This window comes from Motacilla alba, chromosome 2, assembly GCF_015832195.1.
Source record: "Motacilla alba alba isolate MOTALB_02 chromosome 2, Motacilla_alba_V1.0_pri, whole genome shotgun sequence".
Classification (NCBI taxonomy): domain Eukaryota; kingdom Metazoa; phylum Chordata; class Aves; order Passeriformes; family Motacillidae; genus Motacilla; species Motacilla alba.
Window position 1 is genome coordinate 43,700,810 of NC_052017.1, and position 23,811 is coordinate 43,724,620.

Below are 23,811 nucleotides of genomic sequence, written 5' to 3' on the forward strand. Positions count from 1 at the left end.
ATTCTTTGCAAAGAACACAAATGACGCCTGGCCTTTCCCATGGCACCTGTAATGTTTGGAAGGTCTCACTAGCCTGAGCAGTGGAGAGGAGAATGGCCTTCTTGCATTGCAGATGACTTGTTGATTGTGGGTTTGTGTTATGGGAGAGATCTAGAAACTGATACGTGAGTCAGATGATGGTGCGGTGCCTGTGGTGCACATTAAAGAAAAACAGCAGGGCCCAGTGCTGATTGTGTTTGTGCTGATTGTGACAGCACACAGGTTTTCTCACTTGTTTCTGTGGTGAGGCATGCATGTGTAAAAGCTTGAGTGTCACTTAGCACAGGAAGGAGCAGGAAGTGCAGCATGAGATACTTCAGTTGTTTGTGAGTAAATGTACCAGAGCCACGGTATTGTCTGCTGACCCTCTGTCCTATCTTTGACAGCAGCCCTTGAGAGATGCGCTGAAAATTTTCCACTGTGTTTCCTCCCACAGTTCAAGGACCTACAGTTCAGTGACTTTCTGAGCTACTGGTTTGATTGCTGCAGATTTCTTGGCTGTACTGGGCTGACCACCTTGAACTTCATGTAGACTTACCATCTTTATTCTTTCTCTTTCTAAAGTGTCCAGCTAAATGTGGCCTGATTTCTAGATGGAAACTTCACATAGTCTCCACTGACATTCCAATAATGTTCTCTTTGCATTAAATTGAATAATTGGATCAGAATTTGCTTAGATATAGTGTCTGGGGAACACACAAAGGATCCAAGATTGTGGTTGCTAGATACAAATCTGAGGAAGGCATACAAATAAGTCAGTTTTCAGGCTAAACTTCTTTATTGAGATCTGCTGAAAATAATCCAAGCTATTTTGGTTTTGCCAGAGATTTGAACCAGCTGGTGGAGCTTTAAAAATGAAGGAGATGAGTAGCCAGGAGAGGGAAGAGAAGGGAGGCTTGCTGTCCAAGTAGAAGATCTGCAACTGACATGCTCTGTTGACGTAGTTTCTTATGATCTCTCTATATGGACAGCAGAGATTTTCACACTGACCATACCTAGAATATTAGGTGTGAGTCCTTGCTGGACTAAAATTGCAAGTTGGTCCTCAAAGCAGTGAATTATCTTGAAGGACATTCGTGTTCCTATTTGTGCCCCTTTTGGTGCCTACTGTACTTTTACTCTATTTTTCACTTGGTGTCTTAGCCCTGCCACTGTTGTTCGTTCCTTGAAGTGACATGACACAATTACAACAAAATTATTTCTTAACAGCAGATCTTGAGAGTCTGCCTTTATTGGTACAGGTCAGTTCAGAATCAATTAAAACTCACCTTAGTCATCAACTGCAGAGGTGTATGGCAGAATAAGAGAGATGATTGTACCAACATAACTCTGGCTGACCTTGAAGTAGCTATTTCCTAAAGGTTAGGTTTAAGCAGCAATTACTTCAACCTTTCAGGTTTGTTACGTGCGTTTGGACCAACCTGATCTAAATCTTGAATGTGAGAAGCTGAGATTAATTGTGCAATTGCGATACATCCTGCTACTTCAAGGCACATGGGTTTTCTTTTGAAGTGTTGTATTTTTGAACTCTTATTTCTAAAGCATTCACATTTGCATATTGTATTCTAAAACAAAAGGCCCTAGGATAAACCAGTGCACTGTATTTCCATTTTTATGTGTTGTAGGCATAACATGCCTGCAATAAATGTTGCAGCAGCAAAATCAAGATCATAGACAGCAGAAGAGTGAAAAAACCCCAAAGTTACCACTAGTCTGGTACAGGAACAAAGAGTTTATTCACACCTTGGTAATGGTAGAAGAACATCTCAGCCTGTCTGCACAGTGGTTGCTTTGGTTTGGATTGTTTTTTTCTTGATGACTCATAACACTCTTTGCTGGCCTCATTACAACTCATGTGGCCGGGCAGGGTGCGGTGTAGCCGAAAGGGGGAACTGAATGTGGTCTGAAGCGTTCCCTGCCCAGTGCAGAACCAGCTGAGAAGGAGAAGGGACTGGAGCACCTCCTGCCACCCTATGCTGGCAAATCCTGCATTGTAGCTGTGTGTTGAGATGGCACCTTTACACATGCAGCCACAACACATTGCTTCGTAGCTTCGTAGTTTTTAAAGATATTTCACTGTGGGAGAAACAAGCGATTGTGTAGTAAGAAAAGGATTGCCTAAAGAGCTGTTTCCTAAAGGGAAAAGTGTTGAGATGGGCACACTGCTGGCAAAAAGGGTCAGGTACCTCTGAGCTGCAGTGCTCTGATAGGAAGGCCTGAGTAGTATTAATGGGGAGTAAAGGAACATCCAGAGAGTGTGTTTTTTGCAAGAATGGTTTGAAGCAGTTAAAATTTGTATTTCAAAGCTGTAATGCAAAGGACTTTGACCCTTTGGGCCTGACCCAACCCTGCCTTTATTGCAAGCAGCCCACAGCTGTATAAAGTCTTCCCTTTGCTCCTCTGCAACATCCCTTCATTCTTTTCCCTGTTCCAGTCTCCACACCTGTTCTACTACTTTGTGCAAGCTTTTGCACACTTTTCTGCCCCCCCTGCACATCTTTTCCCCTCCAGCTGGGAAGGGAAAAGACCAGAGGTGGAAAGGGAGAACTGGCTGAACAAGGTTGGAAAACAACCAAGGAATCCACAGTTTCATGATAAGGGAACCAAGGTGCCAGGAAAAACAGACTGGAAAGATGTCACGATGCAAAGAATGTGTGGGGAATCAGGGTGTGAGAGTGTGCAACTACAGAAACGCTGCTCAGTGTTGGAGCCCATGTGTGTGTGATCTGATATTCCTGGTGTTCACAAGGGGCCTGGTAATCTGGCAACATGAGCTCTGTTATCAGATATAAGATACAAAGATGTGTATGGGACATTCAGACTGTGAACCTGATAGTAGGTGAAAGGCAGATGAAAATGCTGCTTTATTACAGAAATTTTAGATGAATGCTAGAGGATTTTGTTTACAGACCTTGTCCTAGATGGAAAAAAAAAAAAAACCAAAACAAAATATCCAAAAAAACCCAACCACACATGAAACCCAGCATTAAGATTGAAATATATATGTTTAAAATTCAGGAATTCTCATTAAATTAATGGGCTGAACTAAAATATGTAATATATTTGAAACAACTCATAAAATCTTTTATTAAAACAAACACCATTCATAGAAAACCAGCAGGGCAGAGGTTTGGGAGTCAGGAAATTCAAATTACCTTTATGTCATGAAAAGTGGAGTTTTATCTCATTGTTTTTTATACTTTTGAGATCTTCTGCACTGTTAACTCAGTTACCAGCTTGGACTGAAAAAGCAGGAAGCAATGAAGTATCATGATGAAAATAGGTTGGTTCTAAGCTGATCACAGTGTTTTTACTAATGGTATTTCCTCTTTCACTCAGACTCCCTACATCAGTATTTACAAACAAAACAAACAGGAAAAAAAGAAGCTGAAAAATAGTTGCCAGATTTTCTAGGCAGTTTTATAGTAGGTACATGTTTGTGGCATCTGCACTATAAAAAGCAGTAAAAGATTTAGAATCTTCCTCTTTGGTGGTTTGCCACTGTTGAGCTGTAACTTGCTATTTGGCACATCTTGATTTTTTTGATAACTTTGTGTTAGTACTTCCTGATTTTCATTCCCATGAAAAAATAGAGGGTTAAGACAGGCATAAAAATAAGCAAGAGCTTTTGTTATGGTAATTGCATATTCAAAGCTGATGTTCAATTAAAAGCTCCAGTCTATGATTTTTATCAATCTGAAGAAAGTATAGGGTATCTGGGTAAGGATAAACAGGACAAGTGCAGAAAATATTTTTATAGATTTGTTCTTTTGAAGACTTTTAGCATACAGTAAGGTTTTAATAATTAGTGAGTAGCAGATGATCTAGCAGATGGCTAGCATGGGAATAAAATAAGCAAGAGTCACTTGGATCATTTCAAGAACCAGTTCTGTGCGACAGTTTGGGTATTCTTCCTGATATACTGGCTTATCAAAATTAACACCTCCCAAAAAACAAAGTGTGCTGCAGCAAATGCTTGTGAGATCACCCAGATCAAGACAGAGATTAATTTGCCCCATGCCATTTGTTTGGTTTGACACATGTGCTTTGGTGGCAAAAGTAACAGCAATAAGCTGGTAGAAGGTGATAGACATTGGAGTTAACATTGAAGTGTATGCAAGCCCCATGACATGCCACAGTGCCTGAAATCCACTCTTGAGCAGCAGAGTATGCTCAGAATCACTGCATCCACAGAAAAACCCAGTCAGCTATAGCCAGGTTCAGCAAAAATACTGTCAGTTTCTGTCTAGAAACTTAGTATGACAAACACCAGTGCATTTCCTGCTAGGCCAAGGATGAAAACAACAGAATACATACATGGCAGGAAGACTCTTATTAATATGAAAATTCTCATTTCTGTTTTTATAGTGGTCAGTGATGGAGAAATTATAATAAAAGTTAGTAGTATCTGTAGTTGCCATGTTGCCTTCTTTTTAATGGCAGCCTGGAAGGAGACATATTGAGATTTTTTACTCAGCAAATAATTAAATCCTAATGCATCCAGGAGACAGACAAAATCCTAAGTGCTAACAGATAAGAGTTGTAGTAAAGCATCCATGACAGACAAAAGCAAATCTGTTTATTTGCTGAAGAGGATTGTCTTGACAGTCAGGACCCAAACACAACAGCTGGTGGATTTGAATGCATCATCTGTTACCAGATTTATATTGATGAGGACTCAAAAGCATACTCAAAAGGCAATTGCAAAGAGGCTTCTGAAAACAGCATAAGGATTAAGCTTTCTAATACATCGGTGATTTAGTGCTTGGATTGAAGGTTTATGGGGAAACCCATGAGAGAAATAGAATTTGTTTTGCCAAATTTGCCATTTAGGCTCAGGTTGCAGACTCTGAGCATCAGAGTTGTTTGGTTTGGGTTGGACCTGTCCCAAAAGGCAGGGTTTGAGTCTCAATGAGTACTTCAGAACTTGTGGTTCAGTTAAGCCCCGTCTTGTTCTTTAGATGTCAGTCACATCATTGAATGGCAGCACTGCTTCCTTTCCCCGTTTCAAGTAACTTACTGAAACATGGAGGATTTTCGTTAATGCACTACATTTGTATTACTCTCAGAGGGAGGAGTGACCAATCCTCTGTCAGCCCCTTCCATCACACTCCCTCGCAAGAGTTGATGGGGTTTTGCAGTGCCAGCTCTCCAAGTTAAGGAGAGGCTTAACTCCTTAAGCCTCTCCTTAACAGCCCTGCAATCAGGGTTGCTGCCAGCACATAAAAGTAACAGCTCTAAGACTAGTGATCCTTGCAAGCTGTTTACCTGGTAAATTAAGTCTTTTGTAAGATAGGTTTATTGGCTTTTTAAAGATTTAGCCCAAAAGCTAAATGTCCTCTCTTTTGAGCAACAAAAACCATGTTTCTGTGAGATTAATCCTACTACAAGATATTACTCAGCATAAGATTAGCAGAACTCACCTCTGATTCAAGATTGCCTGAAAGGCCTCACCCAGTGAGTTCTAATGTACAGCAGTTCGAGTGTCCCTTGGTTCTGCAAGAGAGGGAAACTCCATTGAGAGAAACGAGCCCAGGCAGGCAGATCTTTGCAGCAGCCTGTGCTACCATAGCTGGAGTGCTTCTGGAACTCTGACTTGTAGAGCAGTGAGCTTGTATGTCTGACTGCTTGAGTTTGGTACCTGCAAGTGTGTATAAATAAAAACAGCACCAAATTTGTCTTACTTCTGCAACATCATTTATTGAAAGAACACTACTTACACAAGAAATGTAAGGCTGTGTAATGCTCTTTAAAAATGAGTTCTCCCTTGTGCTTCATTGCATGCAATAGAAATTTCTCTGCCTCTAAGAAACAAACTGGGAGCAAGGTGCTAAATATTCACAAGCTGTCCTGTCAAACAGGGGAGCAATACGTTGTCATAACCACCTGCTTCTATCAGTTATTTTGAGATGCAGAAGAAGGTATGAGGATGACACAGCAGTGGTTAAGCTATGTAGAAACATCTGGGTTATGCGAATTTATCCCCTATAGGGAGTGGGCTGAGAGAGTAGCTGTTACTCCCGGATGGGTCAGTCGGAAGAACATTTGTTTGTAAAGCTGTGAAGGACCTTGGGTGCAGAAAACACCCTGGCTGCAGGGAACCTGCAGGCTCTGGGATGGAGCAGCCTCTGCAGAGCTGCAGGCTGAGCAGGGAGGGCTGGGCAGGAGCTCTGCTGAAAGGACATGGGGCTCCTGGTGGATATTGGTGTAAACTCAGGCCAGAAACTGCTTCTGCTATATCTCTCCTATAATTCTGCCTCAGTTGCCCTTAACAGCTTCTAAAGAACTGTATGAAAAGAAAATTCAAGGGTGTCTGAATTAGTGTTGCCCACAGAGGTGGCTGTAGCCTTGGTGATCTACAGGCTGCAGTATTTGGGCTATACTGGCAGCAGCTTGTCAGTATTTTTAGTGTTGATTTCCGGTCATCTGTTTGCTGCCTCCTGCTGGGAAGGGGACTTGAAAGCACCCTGGTAATCCCCAGTTGCTGGTTCTGAACATTTTCCAAATGCAATGTTTGAAAGCTATCTTCATCTCAGAGCCTTTGCCAAACATCTTCCCTATCACAATACCAAAAAAGAAAAAAAAAACAAAGAAAAAAGAAAAATTTGCATGTTGTCCCTTGGAACACAGAAATATTCCTTTGTCGTGATTGTTTCCCTAGCTTTCTTTCTCTGTATTGTCTCTTGTCTTGAAGATAGAGTGTGATCAGTTTTAAGGCTGGGGAGTCCTTTTGTATTGTTTGTTGATTGTTTTTCTTTGTTTCATACAGGATGTAGCATAGCTAAGTCATAGATACTTCTTTGAGAAATAGCTGGGATTTCATTTATAGCAGTAAGCATCTCACCCATAGCACACAGTGATGGATCTTCATGTCCATCCATCTTTTTCTGTGTAGTTTTGCACTTGTCTGTGTGACACTTTCCCATCTCAGCATATGCCAGGGTTTGCCCTTAACACTTCCATCCCTTTCCCACCCATACACCTTCATGCAAGACACTGTCTTGCACCCTGTTAAAAACTCAGTGAGCTCTGTATCCCTCTTGCTCCATCCCAAATCATGCCATTTTTCTTGCCCATGTCAAGGGCTATCTGGTATCCTTTCTTCTGATCCTTTACTGTCCTCTTTCTATTTTTACTGTTCTCTGTTGGGTTGGAGAGGAAGGCTAATAACTAAGTTAAAGTGCCTGGGGTGGGTTTGACCTGCTAGATAACAGCAGGGAATCATTGGTACACTTCAGCATAATGCCTTTGATTGTTTCTTTGCATTTTCAGATGTGTTTGCTGGGCTAAGCAGCTGTTAGGGGCTCTGTACAGCCTCCAGTCTCCGTTTCAGGTTTCTGCCTTTCACACAATTCGGTAAGACTCTCACCTGGATGACAGAAGTTCTCTCCAGAAATCACTGCACTGCTGACAGGCAGATGGCTTCTGGGATTTCACTGCTCAGCCACATGAAGCCGACACCTCTGACATGTAGCTACAGCTGTCAGAGCTCTGGTGTTTATGAAAACAGAAAATTGCTGAGTCTAGATTTGAACCATCTTTTTTCAGGTTTTAATTCTAAAAGTGACTTCTAACTTTTAACTCCCCAAGCCATTTATGACATTGGCCACAGTATTTTTAGTATAATTTGTAAGAAGTGCTTTCCATGTATAAGAACAGGCACAGTGGACAAGGCTTAGGGACCATAGGGACAGTGACCAAGGTGCCTGAGGAAGTGCATAAGAACAAGATCAGCATGAAGCAGTAATTCTTCAAAATGCTCTATCAGCTTCCAACAATCTTTGTCTTGAGGCTTTGCTGAATCAGAGCTGTTCTCTTCTTGCTGTAGTGTCTTTTCCATGTTTCAGTTCTTTCTGCTTTTAGCCCTACTTCATTTCACTTTTAAAAAGAAGAAGAAGTGAAAGAATACAAACTGTTTAAATAGATACACCAGAGGCTGCATATTCATAATCTGGGGACCTGGCAAACTGTAGGAACATCCTTAGTGCTAACACAAAGAGTGAATGGGTCATGCAACAATGAATTCTCTTGTCAGGGGAAAAATGCTCCAGTTGAATCATGATAGTGTTTCTTATATCTGGCCTACCAGACCTTAGTTTAGACTGTTAGACTCAGTGAGATATCACAAAGAGAAGGAGGATTTTCATTGTGATTGTGGGCACTTTGGTTTAATACACAAATCAGGAAACTTAGCACTCCCTTAGGCTTAGATGTGTGGTGAATGTATTGGTTGGAACAACCAAGTGGCAAGATGACCACCTAACTATGTACTGGGTTGCAGCAGCAGGAATAAGGAAAATCATGTTTTAGAGGAGAACACGAACATATATTGGTCCTGGGATTTAATTTACATTTCAGGTTTCCAAATGAAAGATGAAATTAATGGACTAAATCAAGAACTCTAATGGCATGGAGTTTGACACTTCTGGAAAGCCTGTAATTGTGTAGTTCTCTTGCTCTGCATGAATTCAAGGCTGTGAAATTAAAGTTGTGTAGCTAACCTGGTGGGATGGGAGACATATGTGGATCACAGCATGAAGGTGGTTGCTGTTCCCACTGTGCAAGCAAAATGTACATGGAGGTTTACAAGCTATAGTTTAGTTTTCTAGTTTGTTGGTATTTTTTTCAGAATCAGTTTTCTTATCTGGTTGTATAAAGATAGTTAACAAGAAATTATTTGTATCAGCAAGTATTTGCACAGATGTTGTACTAACCTTTATGGACCAACACGTCCGTAAGTACTTCATGCCTACATTCCTTGTGTCTGGTTGCAGCTCAGGTTTTGGCACTTAATTACACCTTTGAGTCTCCCTCGCACATCCCAGCTGTCACTTTAGGGTATTTACAGTAGTGGTGGGACTGAAGAAGTCAAGAGTTATTCAAGAGACTTCAAAAATAAAAGAACAGGGAATACCAAGATAACAGTTCAGGAAATGTGTAGACAGTGGGTGCAGTTTAATTTGCAGTCATAACAGTAAATTCGTCCTGTTTCCAAACCATAATGTCACTGCGCTAAACTGGCATGTGATTGCATGTTGTTGACCCAGTATATTCAGATGCTGCTCATGACCACCTGAAGGAGATATTTTCTCATGCTCTTCTGCTCAGCAATGCTGCTTGTAGAGCAATGTGCCATTGGATTTAAAAGAAAATGCTAAACTGTGCATTAGTTTTGAGAATTGATCTACAGGAAGTATGGCAATTATGCTCTCATGGGGCATAACTGTACTTGATGGTTCAGAAGCACATATGGTATTAACATTTTATTAGATTCTGCTGGTTTTTGAAAGGAACCAGCCAGCTGGTTCCCTGTAAATAAGAATCCTTGGCATTTTTTCTGGGAACAAGAGCTTAATTTTCTAAAACTGCTGGAATGCAGAGAAACAAAACAAGAATCAGTCAGAGAAGCTCTAACTTACTTGGAAACAATCAGTGTTTGTTTTCTGACTCTCAGACTCATCCTTCTCTCTGTGTCCAGCCCCATAATTCATACGTGGTGCCACTCCAGTGTTCACCCAGAGCATGCACCTTTTTTGAGGGAAGGAGTGGATAGCAGGTTCTTCTCTCTGCTTCACTGCTGGCTGGGACACATTGTGGTGTGGAGGAAACATCCTGCTTTGTCATCTTGTAACAGTATCTTTGGTGTATTGTGTTTGAATCATGCAGTATTTTTTGTAGGAAAAGAAGACACATGGTAGCAATTCTACAGCAATAGAATATGTTTTGTGTACAATTGTCAGAGTAAGAAACTGGATAATATGTCTGTAAAACACCTCCCAGATTAAATCCAGGGAGACGTTTTATCCTTTTGCAAGCGTTGTTTAAGGGACAAGTGCAGACTCTTTTGCTTGTGTCTGCCCTTGAAGTTCCCACCTGCCAGAGAATCTTCAAAACCTGTCATCATCTCATTTAGAAATTTATGTTATGATTGCAGAAAAGATTTGCTGGATGTATTTATGTATTCCTCTTAGCTCATGAAACCAGGATAAAAACAGTTTTACGTTTGTGCACAGTGATGAGCAGAAGGGGGCTGCGGTTTTGCCCAGTTTTGTCACTAGAATGGGCCAACTAAGAATCCTAGAATTTGGTATCAGGACTATCAAAACATTTCTATTATAGGAAGGCATCATCATGCATGTATTTGATCACATACTGCTCAGAGAATCATGATTTTCCTTCTTTTCCTTGTTCTAGAAACAGCACGTGTAATTCTTCAACTTTCGATGAATCCGAAGACTGGCAAGTTGCTCAAGATGCTGAGATATGCTTGTTGAAGTCAGGAGAAATTATGTAAGCAGAACAATTTCATTGCTGTAGGTGAAAGCATAAAGGTTGAGCTCAGATACCAGCTATGTGAGCACAAGCCTTGCAGGCTCCTGGAAGAGCTGCTCACTTGTGTCCCACGGTGGAATTTGGTCTGAGGAGGATGAGAGGGTGTAACTCAACCACATAGAATAGCAGCAATGAGCCAGGTCCTCTCTCTTCAGTCCCAGTGCAACTGGGAAATTAGAAGGAAAGATGTAGGTCCACATCACATGAGAAAACATTTCCTATTTTTATTACAGGAATTGCTGTCAACACGAAGGGGGTTTAGAGAGAAGGCTGTGCAGTTCTAGCAGTCTGTGAAAGAAACTGCAAGGGCAAATCAGGAAATGCAGCTCTAGTTGGATCTTTGCTAAAGGGAGGGAATTCAGGGCCTTTAGGAGCATGTATCTGTTATTTATTGGTGGCTTCCCAGAATTTGTTTTGCCTGCTCTGGTTGATACATGCCATTGCATAAAATGTTTGTCTAAGCTTCAGCTCAAGCTCTGTGTGTACTGTGTGTGCACAATTCTCTGCAGGTGTCCTGCTCTGAAATTCCTAGTTACATGCAGTAGTAATACAGCATGTCACTTGCACAGCCAAGAGTGGAATCCAATGTGTGGAAATGCACATGACTTAGAGAAATTCACCTTTGCTCACTGTCCCCTTAAACCTAGCTTTGAAATTTTGCCTTAGTTGTGGGAAAGGTTTTAAACTAGTGACTACAAGTAGATAAATCAGTCCATGTTTCAACCTTGTTGTTGCCTGGTTCAGAGATCCAGGTAAATGAAGCAGTAACTAGAATCATATCTGGGCTGTAAGGTAAGGCAAAACCGAGAATGATATTTAGTTTATTAAAATCAAAGGTTACATGAGACACAACAGGACTGTGGTTTACTTTGATCTCATTGATTTGCAGTTTATTTGGCTTGAAGAGTGACAGATGAGATTAGTTTTAGTTAGGGTAATGTAGGTGAGATCCCACAGATCTTAGAAATTACAGGTTTCCCCTGAAGAAAGTAACCAGTGTTCTCATGCTTCAGGGCCTCACTGATCACAGTCTTAAACAGATACCAGAATGAAGTCGGCTCATCTAATGCTGTAGAACTCTGCATCACCTAGATGCTAAGAGTTTCCTTTTTAACTGGAAGTATTTTGAGTCAGTTTTTTTGCAGCTTGGTTGGGTAAAACAGACCCAGATGTAGCGTTAAGCGCTTCAGAACAGAGCTGCTGCTCACATTTCATCCATCTGTCCCCTCTGTAATCCTGATCCCTCCTGTTTCCTGTGCAAATTTTTATATTCAACTAGGAAGGTGAATAAACCAGGTCACTTGCTTTTTGTTTAAAAAGAACAGTAGAGGGCAGCCCTCCTTTCTTACCTGTAGTAACTCTAAAAAGCTTTATTCCAGCACTGGTTTTCTTCAGTTGAAATGAGTTAAATAAGTGAACAAAATCCACTCGTGCCAGAGCAGTGAAGGTTCTTAATACCAGTCAGCTTTTTTGTAGCTTTTACCTTCATCAGAGGCTGAATTTTCATGCATTTTCTGGACGTATCCCAAATACACTGAGGAGTCTACCTGAAATAGATGGAAAATAAAAATCAATGATTAGTAGTTTTGCCTGAGTAAGAGGATTGGATCTCTTCAATTAATCATGTATTTCTCCCTCATAGGATGAAATTGCCCCTTACAGTAGAAGAGATCATGAATTTTGGAGAAAGCAACAGAGAGCTATTCATCAAATCCAGCACCTACAGTATCATTCCCATCACTGTTACAGAGATGGGACTAACAATCAGCTGGATCTTCTCATCAGACCCCAAAAGCATATCCTTCAGCGTTGTCTACCAAGAGTCTGAAGACACACCGCTGGATCAGTGCAAAGTAAGGCCTTTGTCTCCTTATTACCTTAGAGGTTGTAGTGCTCTACACTCATCCAGCCTACAGGAATTGACAAGTATTGCTAGGAGGTCTTCACCAGCATGCCACTTGCTAAGGCATTAAGGATTTGTTTCTCCAGTTAAGCTGCAGTTCTGCTAAAGGCAAAGCTACATCTTTAATGTTGCCTGCAAAAGTTGAGTTTAAAAGCCTTGTAGCTTCTACTGGTTGCATCTGAAATTCACCCAGTATTATTAAGCAGAATTGACTGTCCAAGTGTCCAAAATTCTCTTTTTTTCTCAATTTTACTTAGTTTGTAAACTCTTTAAGGCTGGTTTTGCCAGCTCTTGAGAAGAAGCCACAGGGAAAGAGATTAATTTCTTGGTTTACCTACATTTCTTAAAATGAAGCATATATTTAAGTGCTGGATGGTGTGCAAAATCTCTTAGCCAGTGCCCAAGGTACCTGGTTTTATATGTGCTGTCCATATTTCATGAGGATTACAGATTAAGTGAATTTATTTTACTCAACTAATTGCAAAGTTTTGCTGAAGACAAGGTAGCTGTTAGTTTAATCCACTGTGGTAGGGTGAACTCTATGACTGTGATTTACTGGGGGAATAAGACATTTATATAGCTTTTACTAATTCAATGCACAGTTATTAACTCCATGTAAAATATCTCTTTTTCTTAATCTGAAAGCTGAATGAAGTGTGAATGCTGCTTTTGTCTCGATATATTTCTTTGGTAAAACTTTGTGTTGTATAGGGTCATCCTTGATCTATGTCAGCTGTTCTTCTGACAGCTGTGCTAGGGTTTTACAGCAAGACTCACATAGAACCACAGATACACACATTTTTTGCTGTAAGCTCAGATAAAAAATTAAGATTTGCTGAGAAAGCTTATTTTATAACACGGGGAGTATAAAAACATATTAAAAGATACATTTAGCTAAATCCTACTCTTGGATATATGGATTTAATATACCACTTGATTAAGTTATTAAAGTTTCTTAGATTAACATTCAAAAGTTCGGGATTTGATTCTATCTCTAAAGCAGAGATGAATAGCCATAGGTTAGTGCTGTAAAGATATAATCCAAGGAAAACAGATGTCTCACTGTGAGATTTTAGTTTGGGGGAATTTTTAATGCTAATCAGAGTAATTAGTTTTACAGGCATGCACTTCGGGAGTTTCAAGGTGGCTGAAATCAAGGCTTTCTGAAAGAAAATGCCAATTTATAGGGAAGATAGCAAACTTCATTTTGATTCGTATTTAATTCCAGGTTCTTATCCCTATGACTCGCTGCAACTCTCACAAGGAAACTATCAGAGGACAGGTGAAAGTCAGAAACGCTGGAATCTACACCCTGATATTTGACAACACATTCTCTAGGTAGGTCCTAGAAAGGCATAAAAGGTGAAATAAGCTGGGTTTTACAGGCTGTGGAACTGATCAGATGTACCATTATTCTGCCATTCAGAAATAAGTATAAGAAAATTTTCCTTGCTTGCCAAGAAGTCTTCAAGACTGAGTTTTGGTTCTTGTTCTTGTTTGGGTTTTTTTTCTACCCCCACAGCAGAATTCCACTCTTCTTTCTGAACCCCTGGGAAGATTAACAGAAGTAAGAAAGTCATTGGTGACTCATTCCAAGACAATTCAGTCAGGATTGTCATCTTTTTAACAAAAACAAACCTATGGCCCTTGCACAGGCATACTTTTTGTCAGCAGTGAATTGAAAGACTGAGTACACTTTTAAGTCTTCCCCTCTTTGTTGGCTTCAGCTAATGTGATCTTTTTGCTCTCTTTCTTTCCTCAACAGGTTTATCTCAAAAAGAGTGTTTTATCACTTGGCTGTTGAGCGACCAGTCATCTATGATGGAAGTGATTTTCCATAGCCTTTACTATACTGTGTATTTTTAATTAAATTTTTAAGATATGCTATTATTTATGTACATGTGTAAGCATTCTGATTACCACTGTGTTTGAAGACTTTGAAACTATGCAATAGTTCTAATGCACTTAAGAGGAGATGTGTACACTAAAAACAGAAGCCTTTTCAGGAACACTAATGGTTCTGTACTGTGTACAGATTGCTGAAAAGCCATGTTGTTTGGTTTAACAGGTCAATAATAACCAATACTTTTTCAGTGGGGAGAAAAATAAGTGTGGGGGTATCTAAATGCAAACTGAAATTCACCGCTGAAAATTGAGCGATTTTTCTTCCAAAAATATCCTTCAAAAGGAAATGTAAAGAAAAATGCCTATTTTTGACCTCTTCACTGAGGTGTAAACATAACCATCTCTGTTCTGCTGTACTGCTCTTACAGTCAGAGCAGCAATTATGCAATAATTCAGTCTTCACAATTATTGTAATCCATCTAGAATTTTTTATCTTTTCCAAGTTTTATAAGCAGCAAACCATAGGAGTTTTATAAATTTTGGGCTAAGATTTGGTGAGTCTTAACTGGCTTTTTCCAGTGCTTTGGCACTGAATACCAGTTACAAAATAATAAACACAAAGCAGCAACTCCTTTCACTTTGGCTCACCGTACTCTGTACGTTGGCCCACGGCACCCAGTTCCTAGGGTGAGCACCAGTGGCAGAACTCACAACATCCCCTGTGGAATAAAGTTCTGCTCACTGGGAGATATTGGGAAGAGGAGCATTCTTTTTTCCTGCCTTAGCACCTTAGTCATCAGCATTCACAGAAAAGCACAGTTTCTGAGGAGATCAGCTGCGTCTCTCTCTAGACCACGTGGAAGGCAGCAATAATGTTTGAACGGGTCTCAAAATGTCCATCCAAAATGGAATGCATATCCAGGCCTAGTGAGCTCTGCACCCAGTGGTGTTAGTGCATTCTGTCCCTTTCCTAAGCCTTGCAGTTGTCCTATCCAACTGCTAACTTTCCATCTCTCATTTGGGGGCTGTTAATACTGCCTTTTAAGGGAAGACTGGGTTCTCGCTTATACAAAATTTCTATGCAAACCATCTGCTTTCCATATAGAATTTCAGCCTTTTGTCAAAATATCTGAAAGTGGATTTTTCTGTACAAAAAAAACCCTGTCTTCCAACAGAATGGCAAAACATTTAACAAGAGAAAGAAGAAAAGCTCTTTCTCCCAACCAGCCCTCCTCATAATTTAAGTGTGTCTGATTTCTCATGTTACTGTTCTCCCAAGGAAACCTCAGACCTGGAGGGTTTTAGTGCAGCAGTTGGTAGAAGACCAGCAAAACCTGTGAGGAACCCTGTAGAGACTTGGTGGCAGCTGTAGCTGACATACGGGGGTCATGGTAGGAGACAGAAAATAAAGCATGAGGGGGAAGAACTAAAAAGGGCAAGGATAGACTGCAGCAAATGGTTCGGGGAGAGGGAAGGGGCAAAGTTGTAAAAGCAAGGAGAGGGAATTGGAGGAATGAGCTCAGGGAAGGTGGTCAGAAGGGACCAGCTGGTGTTTATATTTTGCTGGTCCAATCCAATACCCATAAGGGATCTCCCACCCCAAAGGACTGGTTGTTTAAAAGGTGGAGATCACAAACCAAGTGTTGGAAATTTACACAGGAGCAGCTGCGGCAGAGGGAAATTTCTGATCATGGAAAAGAAGATAATAGCAGTTAAAGCTAAAGTTAAAGTTAAAATCATTTGTTCCAATTGTTAACAATCTATAATACAGTGATCCTGAAAAAGATTGTGAAAGAATGACTACTTTTCATGGAGTACCTAGGATTTAGGTCTCTGGCTCATCAATAGCATTCCCTTGCCTTCAGCTGCCTTTTTCCCCATGGTGGTGGTGTGCTCCCAACCCTCTACCAGGCAGAGTGGTCTGTGGAAGATGCAAGCTCCTGAAGGCTGCAGTGTAATTAAGCCCTGACCTGGCTGTGTGCATGGAAATGAGATGGACGAGAGACTGACGTGGGCAATAAACAGCAATAAATGGCATGGATCAGTTCATGAATTACAGTATATTTCAGTCTTGAAGCTATGTTTTATATTTAATTAGGCAAGAAGAGATTATTTATTGCTTAAAAATGGAGTACTATGTACCATATGCTATGCAATTTCACTGAGCTGTTACTGAAGTCTGCTGCAGTTTTCTTTTAAGCTTTTTAGGTGTGGTTTTAAAAAACAATTTGCTGTTGTTTACTTAGAATACTAATTTTACTGAGATATCTTTCTAACATGCCAAATGTAAGGTAAAGGGACACTGTCAAGTATCTTCAGCCATAATATGACATCTCTGTTAAAAAGTATTTGAAGTCTTTCTACTAAAAATAATTTTACAGCCTTGCCTCTTGATTTCTCTCTACATCCAGTTCTTGACATCTTTTTATCCTGTGGCAAATATTTTAAAGCTCCTGTTCATGTAGCTCTCAAAATAATTGTCTCCATGTAGTAAGCCAGATGTTTTTCTGGAGGTCTGTCATGTAGACAGTCCTGAGACTGGCTGAAGCCTTTGTTTGGGAGAAGGGGAGTAAATCCACTGGATTGTTCTCATTTAGCATTTGAGTCTTTATGGTCCCTTTTCTTCAGGTTTTCCTGCCTTTTGAGAGTAATTTTATGACTGTTTTTTTTTTCTCTCTCTGAAAGAGGACTAAGAGTGGGAGTCAGAACCTGTAGTTTAAGTATGGAAAGAAAATGTTTGCTTCTGACCAAAGACAGTACCTAAGGAGAAAAAATTTCAAATGATGAAATATCAGGCTGGTAAGGTGCAAGTGGACAGGAGTGCAGCTGGTGAAAGAAGTTTCCCAGGAGCAGTAATCCCATCATAACTGCTGGAAGAGGCTGTACAGAGACAGTAAAGAACCTGACATTAGTAGAGACCTTTTGTTTAAATGTCCCAGACAGTTCATTACTGGAATCATGGAAACCAAGTTTACACAAGGGCAGGCTTGTGCAAGAGATTATTTCATTCAAGCACTTCATTCTTCCATTCATAAAATTCTTGTTCATGTGAGCTATGCCAGCAATGCTGAAAAATCTGTTTATTTATAGGTGCTCAGGTGATTTGTTGAATTGGGCTTTTTATTATCTGCAGGAATGCAATAAAGAGAAAAATATTTTTAATTGATCATGAAATTAATTGAAGGAGATGTCACATTCATAGGACAATGAAATTATACATTGTGGTAAGCATAAGTAATTAGATGTTGTTTTGGGTGCTGGAAAGGGTAAGGATATATGGAGGGTAAGATTTTTTATTACAGAGAGGTTTATGTGAAGGAAAGAATGTAGTTTTTCAAGAAAATGACAGTGTTCCTTTACTCAACATTACTCAATGTTTCTTTATGAAAAATGAAAGAGGTATTGCACAAGAGTGTACCACATTAAAAAATAGCAAAGCTACAAAAGCCTGACTTCTTTCCTAAAACTGAAATTGCACTATAGATTTAATTATGCTCAATCACTGAGGTTGTAACTTGTTCAGAAGCATATTTTGGTCTTAACTGCCAAATAATTGCAAGCCCTGTTCACATCAAACTTCCTGCTCCAGATATGGGAAAAATCATGTATACCAGTGTCTGTACAGTTACAGAAATGTTAATGGTTGTGTTGGAATGTTTTCCTTGATGCTTTTTTTTTTCCTTTTTTAACCTCAGGAATTTAAGAATAAAATTCTTTATCATTGCAAATGTTTGTCCCTTTTTTGCTTTGTAGAGGTAGCATTGTGTGGAAGATAAATCTGATAATTATATCACCTACTTGGGGGTTTTATGAAATTTATATTGTTCAATCCCCTCATTTCAAAGCTACAATTACCAATAGAAGGTTCAGAGCATTTCCAGAGAAATCTGGAGTCCTGGCTCCATATTCAGAAGCTTCCCTTTAGGAAAGGCTCCAGCAAAGCCTAATCTGGAGTATGAGGGACCTGCAAAGAGTGAGTTTTGCATATAGCCAGTACATGTGTAAGTGACCATACCTTGCTGTACCTCAGCTCTGCAGGGAACTGCTGCAGCCATTGAAAGTCTTTGTGTCCAGCTCCAGTAATGCATTTTTATCCATTCTGGATAATATCCCCTCCCTTGGTGCTAGAGGAAAGGCTCTCCCAACCCTACTTCTATTTCTGTGCCCCAAGAACAGGCCTTGGCACACAAAGGATAACATTTTTCTGTGGGGACCATGTGAAGCTGCCACAAGGCTGTCATATCCTCTGCATTAGTCCTTGAAGTCTCACAGGGATGCTTTGAAGTCCAAATATAGTAATAATTCCTGTTCTTTCTCACCCTTCTGTCGCTTCCCTGCTCTCTGGAAGAGGTGCTTCCATAAAGATGTCTCTGTTTTGGGCAGAGCAGGCACCAGGTAGGCGGGTTTGCCTGCAGAGAGTGAAAGTTTCCCATGGCTCTCCCAGCTTCCTCTCCTTGTACCACAAGCAGGCTGGTGCTGCGCTACGTGACTGCCTGCACCACGGTGACAACGCAGCACTTGGGGCAGGGACGCATCCAGCTGCCTCTTTGAGGAAGGGCAACAGCATAGCAGACTACAGCCCAAAACTGGGAACATCTAGGAAAAACTGGCCTCAAAGAGAAGGGAGGGGACCCAAGCTGTGGAAGATCTCAGGCCACTCCCAGGACTTCCAGCAACTGCTGGGTGCCCATCCTGCTAGAAATGGGCGTAAAACATGAGCAGAGTCCCCTGGGACTGCTCATGGAGCAAGGGAGGCAATACCCTTTGCCTGTGAGGAAACCTCCCATCCTGGAAGAGAGCATCAGGTGAAGGTTGGGGACACCCTAGCCAGGCACAAGAGGGATTGTGGTGGGATAAATCCGAGTAAAATATCAGGGCGGAGGGACAGAAGAGCCCAAGAAGGGTTTGACTACAAGGAGCTGTGCTGCTGGCAGACAGAGGCCCCCAGCAGATGCAAGAGGGAGTAATGGCAGAAAGCACTTCCATGACTGAGTCCCTGCTGTGTGCTGACCAACAGGAATGGGTTGCTGATGAGGCTGCAGCCAGAGGGGTGCAGGGAGGCAGCTTCCCCCCGAGTTTGTGTGGTGAGAGTAGCTTCGGGAGCCACCAGCAGCTGCTGGACTGCAGGCAGCTGTGGTGGAACCAACCCCAAGAGGGAAAACCACCCCCAGGGAGGTTGGTCCCCAGCTTCCCCTGGCAGAGTGATGGGAGCAGCCTGACTCAGAGCAGGATGTGCATGACCCAGGGACAACCCCATCCCCCCAAACTGCTGCAAATTCATTGCTGTTTCACCACCCGCAGCAGTTTCACCTGCTGATTGAGCATGAATGTTTCCCACTGTGTTTTGGGGACTGAAGAAGCTTTATTTCTGTAAGATGGCCACAAAGTTCAGGTTCCTGGGGCTGGTGAGATATAGTGCAGGGAAGAGGAGCTTGCAGCTGCTGAGGTTAGTGCACTTATTTGCTTGCATAACTCAAGGGCTCTTTGGGGGCCAGGAGAACCCTCCGAGTAAGAGCCCTATCAGCCCAACCCTCAGAAAGGGGTAGTGGGACTGAGTTGCCGTGGGGAAGCGTCTGCCCCCAATGTGCTCCCTCCTCCCCTACCCACAGAAAACTGCCCTGCCTCCCCAGACTGCACCCCAGCCCTCGCCTCAGGAGCCTAAACCTGCTCTGGTGCCTGTGGCATTCTCAGCTGCAGCTTCCACACCACAAGGGTTAGATATTTGAAATAGACCCTCTTAGCAAAGTTTTCCTTTGGCCTCTTTTGAGAGGGGTAGTTGCTGTGATTGCAAACAGGTTATGTGTATGGATCCGAACTGGGAAGGGTGTGTGGGCAAGAAACAACCAGTTCATCCCCTTGGTGTATGTGGCAGTGCCTTTATTTAATTTTGGCTTGTTTACTGAGCGCAAATTACAAAAACCCCTCACACTCTTCTTATAAATACAGTGAAAATCATATACATCTTTGACCATTCTTCTTTCTAAGGAAAAGGTAAAATAAAAAAATTTCTAATAAATGTATATGAAATTTGAGCCCCATCTGCCTAGGTATACCCTACTAGCTAGAAAAGCAGCACCAAACTGTGCAGAAAGTTCTTGTTTACCAACATGCTTTAATGATAAATGCACCATGAAAACCCTTTTTCCCTGGAAGAGCTAAGTACCAGAAGGCAAACCAGGTTACATGAGATCATTTAAAACAAAGCTCCTCAGCACTACATCCTGCAATTGAAGAGTGGGAGGTGCAGGCTGCGGTCAGGTAGGACAGGAGAGGCCATGTCCCTGTGAGGGGATGAGCCAAAGGGAACAGATAAATGATGCCCTGTGGGCTCAGGTTTTGGGATGCAGTACAGCACACCACTTCTGGGAATGGCAGCCTCCACAATTTGTCTCATTCCAAATTTCGTTACGTTTGACACCTAATTACTCCCTGTCTTGCTGGTCCTAGGTTAAATATATTTTCCAAAGATATTGGTGCATAACTGGTGGTCAGCTGAACCATGAGTTTGGTTTCTGTGTTCTGGTTTATGACAGCTTTGCACCATACAGCAAGTATCCTCAGGACAGACAACTCAATGTCTTCGAAGCCCTTAATTTTTTATTATGAGGGGTGATTTGTTCCCAGTATCAAAACAGGAGCCATCATACCTGACATCACACAGCTAAAATACAGGAGAAAGACCACATTCTGCAATGCCCACTTTATGTACATGAACAACTGGCTTTTCTTTGCAAGAAAAAACACCTATGCAGCCAAACAGAGTTGCATTTGCCCAGGCACAGAGAGCAGCATTTGCTCACTGCTACAAACCAGGGTCAGAGCTAAAGGCCATTCTCCTTCACATGGGACAGGATCTGGTGTAGGAATCTGGCAGGGCTCCCAAGTCAGGCCACATCCATAGGGGAACCTGGTGTGACAGCAAATGAAGGCTGAGCCCCCTCCTCCTGCTTCCTATGGACAGAATGCTTCATCTGCCTGTGCTGCTGCCATAGCTGGGTTTACCACCTGCTGTGAGTCTTGTTATTTCAGGTTGTGGTCTGAGCTGCAGATGGGTCAGCTGTCACAAAGATAGTTTTTGACATCTATCAGTTCTGTTTATAGCAAGTATGGTTCCATTTTGTTCCATTCCAAATGTTCCATTTTCCCATCTGCCTAAGGTTTCCTGTTCTCTCAGCCAGCAACCCTCAGTTGGGTCCCACATGTCAAGGGCAGGCACCCAACCCTTTCTGCCCCTCTGGGATAATCTGTGGGGTATACAGATGGTTTTCAAAGAGCTTGGCACTTCTCTGGAGCGGAGAAGGTGAGAACTAACTTACAGGATGACTTTGCAAGGAGGGGACATAACAGAGGAGGTCCAGTGAGTGTTGAGGATCAGGGAGCTCCTGACCCGCCGCCCCCCCAGCATGGCAAAGGACCAGTTTGAGCTGTGCTCCTGGCTGTCACAGGCAGAGGAGGGCTCCTGGCCCCTGCTCCAGCAGCAGCCACAGCTTTGCATCATTCTGCCCAGCGCCATCCTGAACCGCTCGCCAGCAAAGACATAGAGGAAGGGGTTGAGGCAGCTGTGGAGGAAGGCGATGATCTGGGTGACCTGCAGCCCGATGTCCAGCTGGTTGGCAGCCTGACAACTGTGCTCCACCCCAGTGTAGGTGTTGATGGCTTTGACCAGCAAAACAATATTGTATGGGAATTGAGAGAGGAGGAAAGCCGTGAGGATCATGGTAATGATCTTCAGCGACTTCTGCTTTTGAAATCTTTTGGCCTGTAGGAGGGTGTTGATGATAAGGGTATAACAAATCACCATGACAATGAGCGGGAGGAAGAATCCTATGATGACTTTCAAGGCCAGGACCATAACTCTAAAGATCACACTGACATTTGGTGGGTACATAATTTTGCAAACTGTTACATCACCCACCTGTGTGCTCTGGCTGTAAATGAGTTCTGGGATGCACAGGCTCACAGATGTCAGCCAGACAGCCAGGCACATGAGCCTGCTGCGCAGGAGCCACCTTCGCTTACAAGTTTTAGCTTTCATCGCTTGGACTACAGTGATGTACCTGTCAAAGCTGATGCAGGTTAGAAGCAAGCTGCAGCCATAGAAGTTGATCTTATACATGCTGTTGACAACTTTGCACATGAAGTCCTTAAAGATCCATCCATCAGAAGCAGCCTTGGCCCAGAAGGGGAAGGTGAAAAGGAGCAGGAGGTCGGCGATGGCCAGGTGCAGCAGGTACAGATCCATCATGCTCCTCCTGAAGTGGTATTTGCAATAGACAAGCACGACCAAGGTGTTGCCCACTGTGCCCACAGCAAAGATGAGCCAGAAAAACACTGGCAGGAAGGCTTGAGCAAACTGCCTGACCTGCCTCTTGTCACACATGATGTCTGTGCTGTTCACTGGGCTCTCACATAGGGACAGCACCACGCTGTCATTCCTGTAGTAATCCAGGCTATTCTTGCCAGGATGTGTGACCTGCAATAGGACATCTAGTAAATTTGTGTTGAGTGGCTCAGTAAAATGTACATTTGCCCCTCTCCACCAGATGCAATTAAGATGCTCAATTTGTTCCATTTAAATGAAAAAGTGCAAAGGATGCCAGTGAAACAGGTCATTTCAGATTGCTTGGAGTGTGCTCCACAGCAGAGATTTATAAAAATGACCCATTGAGTGAAAAACTCACAAAAGAGCAGTTCATGACATCCAGCCAACTCCAGTTATTAAAATGGCAGGTGGTGAAAGCATTATGTCTGTCGGATAATTCAAACCATGGTTTGCTTGGCTTCAAATACATAACAAAAGGCAAAATGCCCAGCTTGGAAAGAGGTGGAGAAGAAGCGTTACTGTGTTTGTGTTTGTGTTACTGCTATGTTGGGATGGTACCAGTGGCTCGAAAGAGGCAGAAGACCGATGGAGACAGAGAGGGAGGGAAGGAAAAGGAGATGAACAGTATCATAGCTGTATACTCACAACACTTGCCGCTGCCATCTTCAGCCAGATCACTCTTCGGTCCTGAAGCTCTGTAATCTGCAGAGGAAAGATGGAGGAAAACAACTTGATTTGACACAACTCTGAAGCAGGACTGTGACTCTCTTCCCTGTACTTCTTCTACTTCTACCTTTAATAAAAACCTCAACTCTGAAACGACTCTGGCCGGAAGATGAATAAACCACACAGAAATTGATGTCGCTGATTTGAATTACTTACTTATTTCCATTTTACAAATTTACATTTAGCCTACATTAGATCTTCAGCTTCTCTATGGCACTGTGCTGATTAAGTCCTTGGATGCACTACAGTTACTGCTATCTCATTTTTATCAAGCTGTAGGCTCCCCAGTGTGCACATGCAAAAAGTAATCTAAAAGTACTGTTGTATCTTGCAAAAGATTCATGAGAAAAATTGAAATTTTCCTCTTAAATTATCTTGCAACTAAGAAGGAAAAGTACCTGGCTTTAGTAGTACTTTGCAGTCTTAAATATTTGCATCCTCTGCAGCAAGTGATTAATCTCTACCTGCAACTTCTCTTTCTTATCTGTGAGTTTAGACACTGCTCATTGCTGTTGGTCTGCAAAGCTGATCATTAAGCCCCAGTAAGCCAAAAAATACTGGGCTTTTTCTGCTGTAGATTGCTTTTCTAGTCAGTCCACCATCACAAAAGGTAGCTGAGCCTGGTGGGCTCGATGCAAGACAA

At 42.0% G+C, this 23,811-nt stretch overlaps 2 protein-coding genes across 9 annotated transcripts in view; one reads left to right on the forward strand and one right to left on the reverse strand.

The window, feature by feature from the left end:
* The window catches only part of FYCO1 (FYVE and coiled-coil domain autophagy adaptor 1), a 45,839-nt gene extending 27,992 nt beyond the window's left edge, over positions 1-17,847 (forward strand). For 7 of the 8 annotated variants that reach the window (XM_038126835.1, XM_038126832.1, XM_038126829.1 and 4 more), the window contains 5 exons: positions 7,312-7,395; positions 10,234-10,329; positions 12,014-12,224; positions 13,503-13,612; positions 14,040-17,847. In XM_038126835.1, coding sequence (XP_037982763.1) covers positions 7,312-7,395; positions 10,234-10,329; positions 12,014-12,224; positions 13,503-13,612; positions 14,040-14,115 — 577 coding nt within the window. In that variant the 3' untranslated portion in view covers positions 14,116-17,847. The remainder of the gene's footprint in view (positions 1-7,311; positions 7,396-10,233; positions 10,330-12,013; positions 12,225-13,502; positions 13,613-14,039) is intronic. The other variant, XM_038126836.1, reaches the window with a different exon arrangement.
* Positions 17,848-20,047: 2,200 nt separating this feature from the next.
* Positions 20,048-23,196, reverse strand: CCR9 (C-C motif chemokine receptor 9). Its single transcript, XM_038128562.1, has 2 exons — positions 23,088-23,196; positions 20,048-22,592 (listed from the first exon to the last, which is right to left on the reverse strand). Exons 1-2 carry the CDS (start codon positions 23,103-23,105, stop codon positions 21,432-21,434), a joined length of 1,179 nt encoding a protein of 392 aa, XP_037984490.1. The 5' UTR covers positions 23,106-23,196; the 3' UTR covers positions 20,048-21,431.
* Between the last annotated feature and the right edge of the window lie 615 nt (positions 23,197-23,811).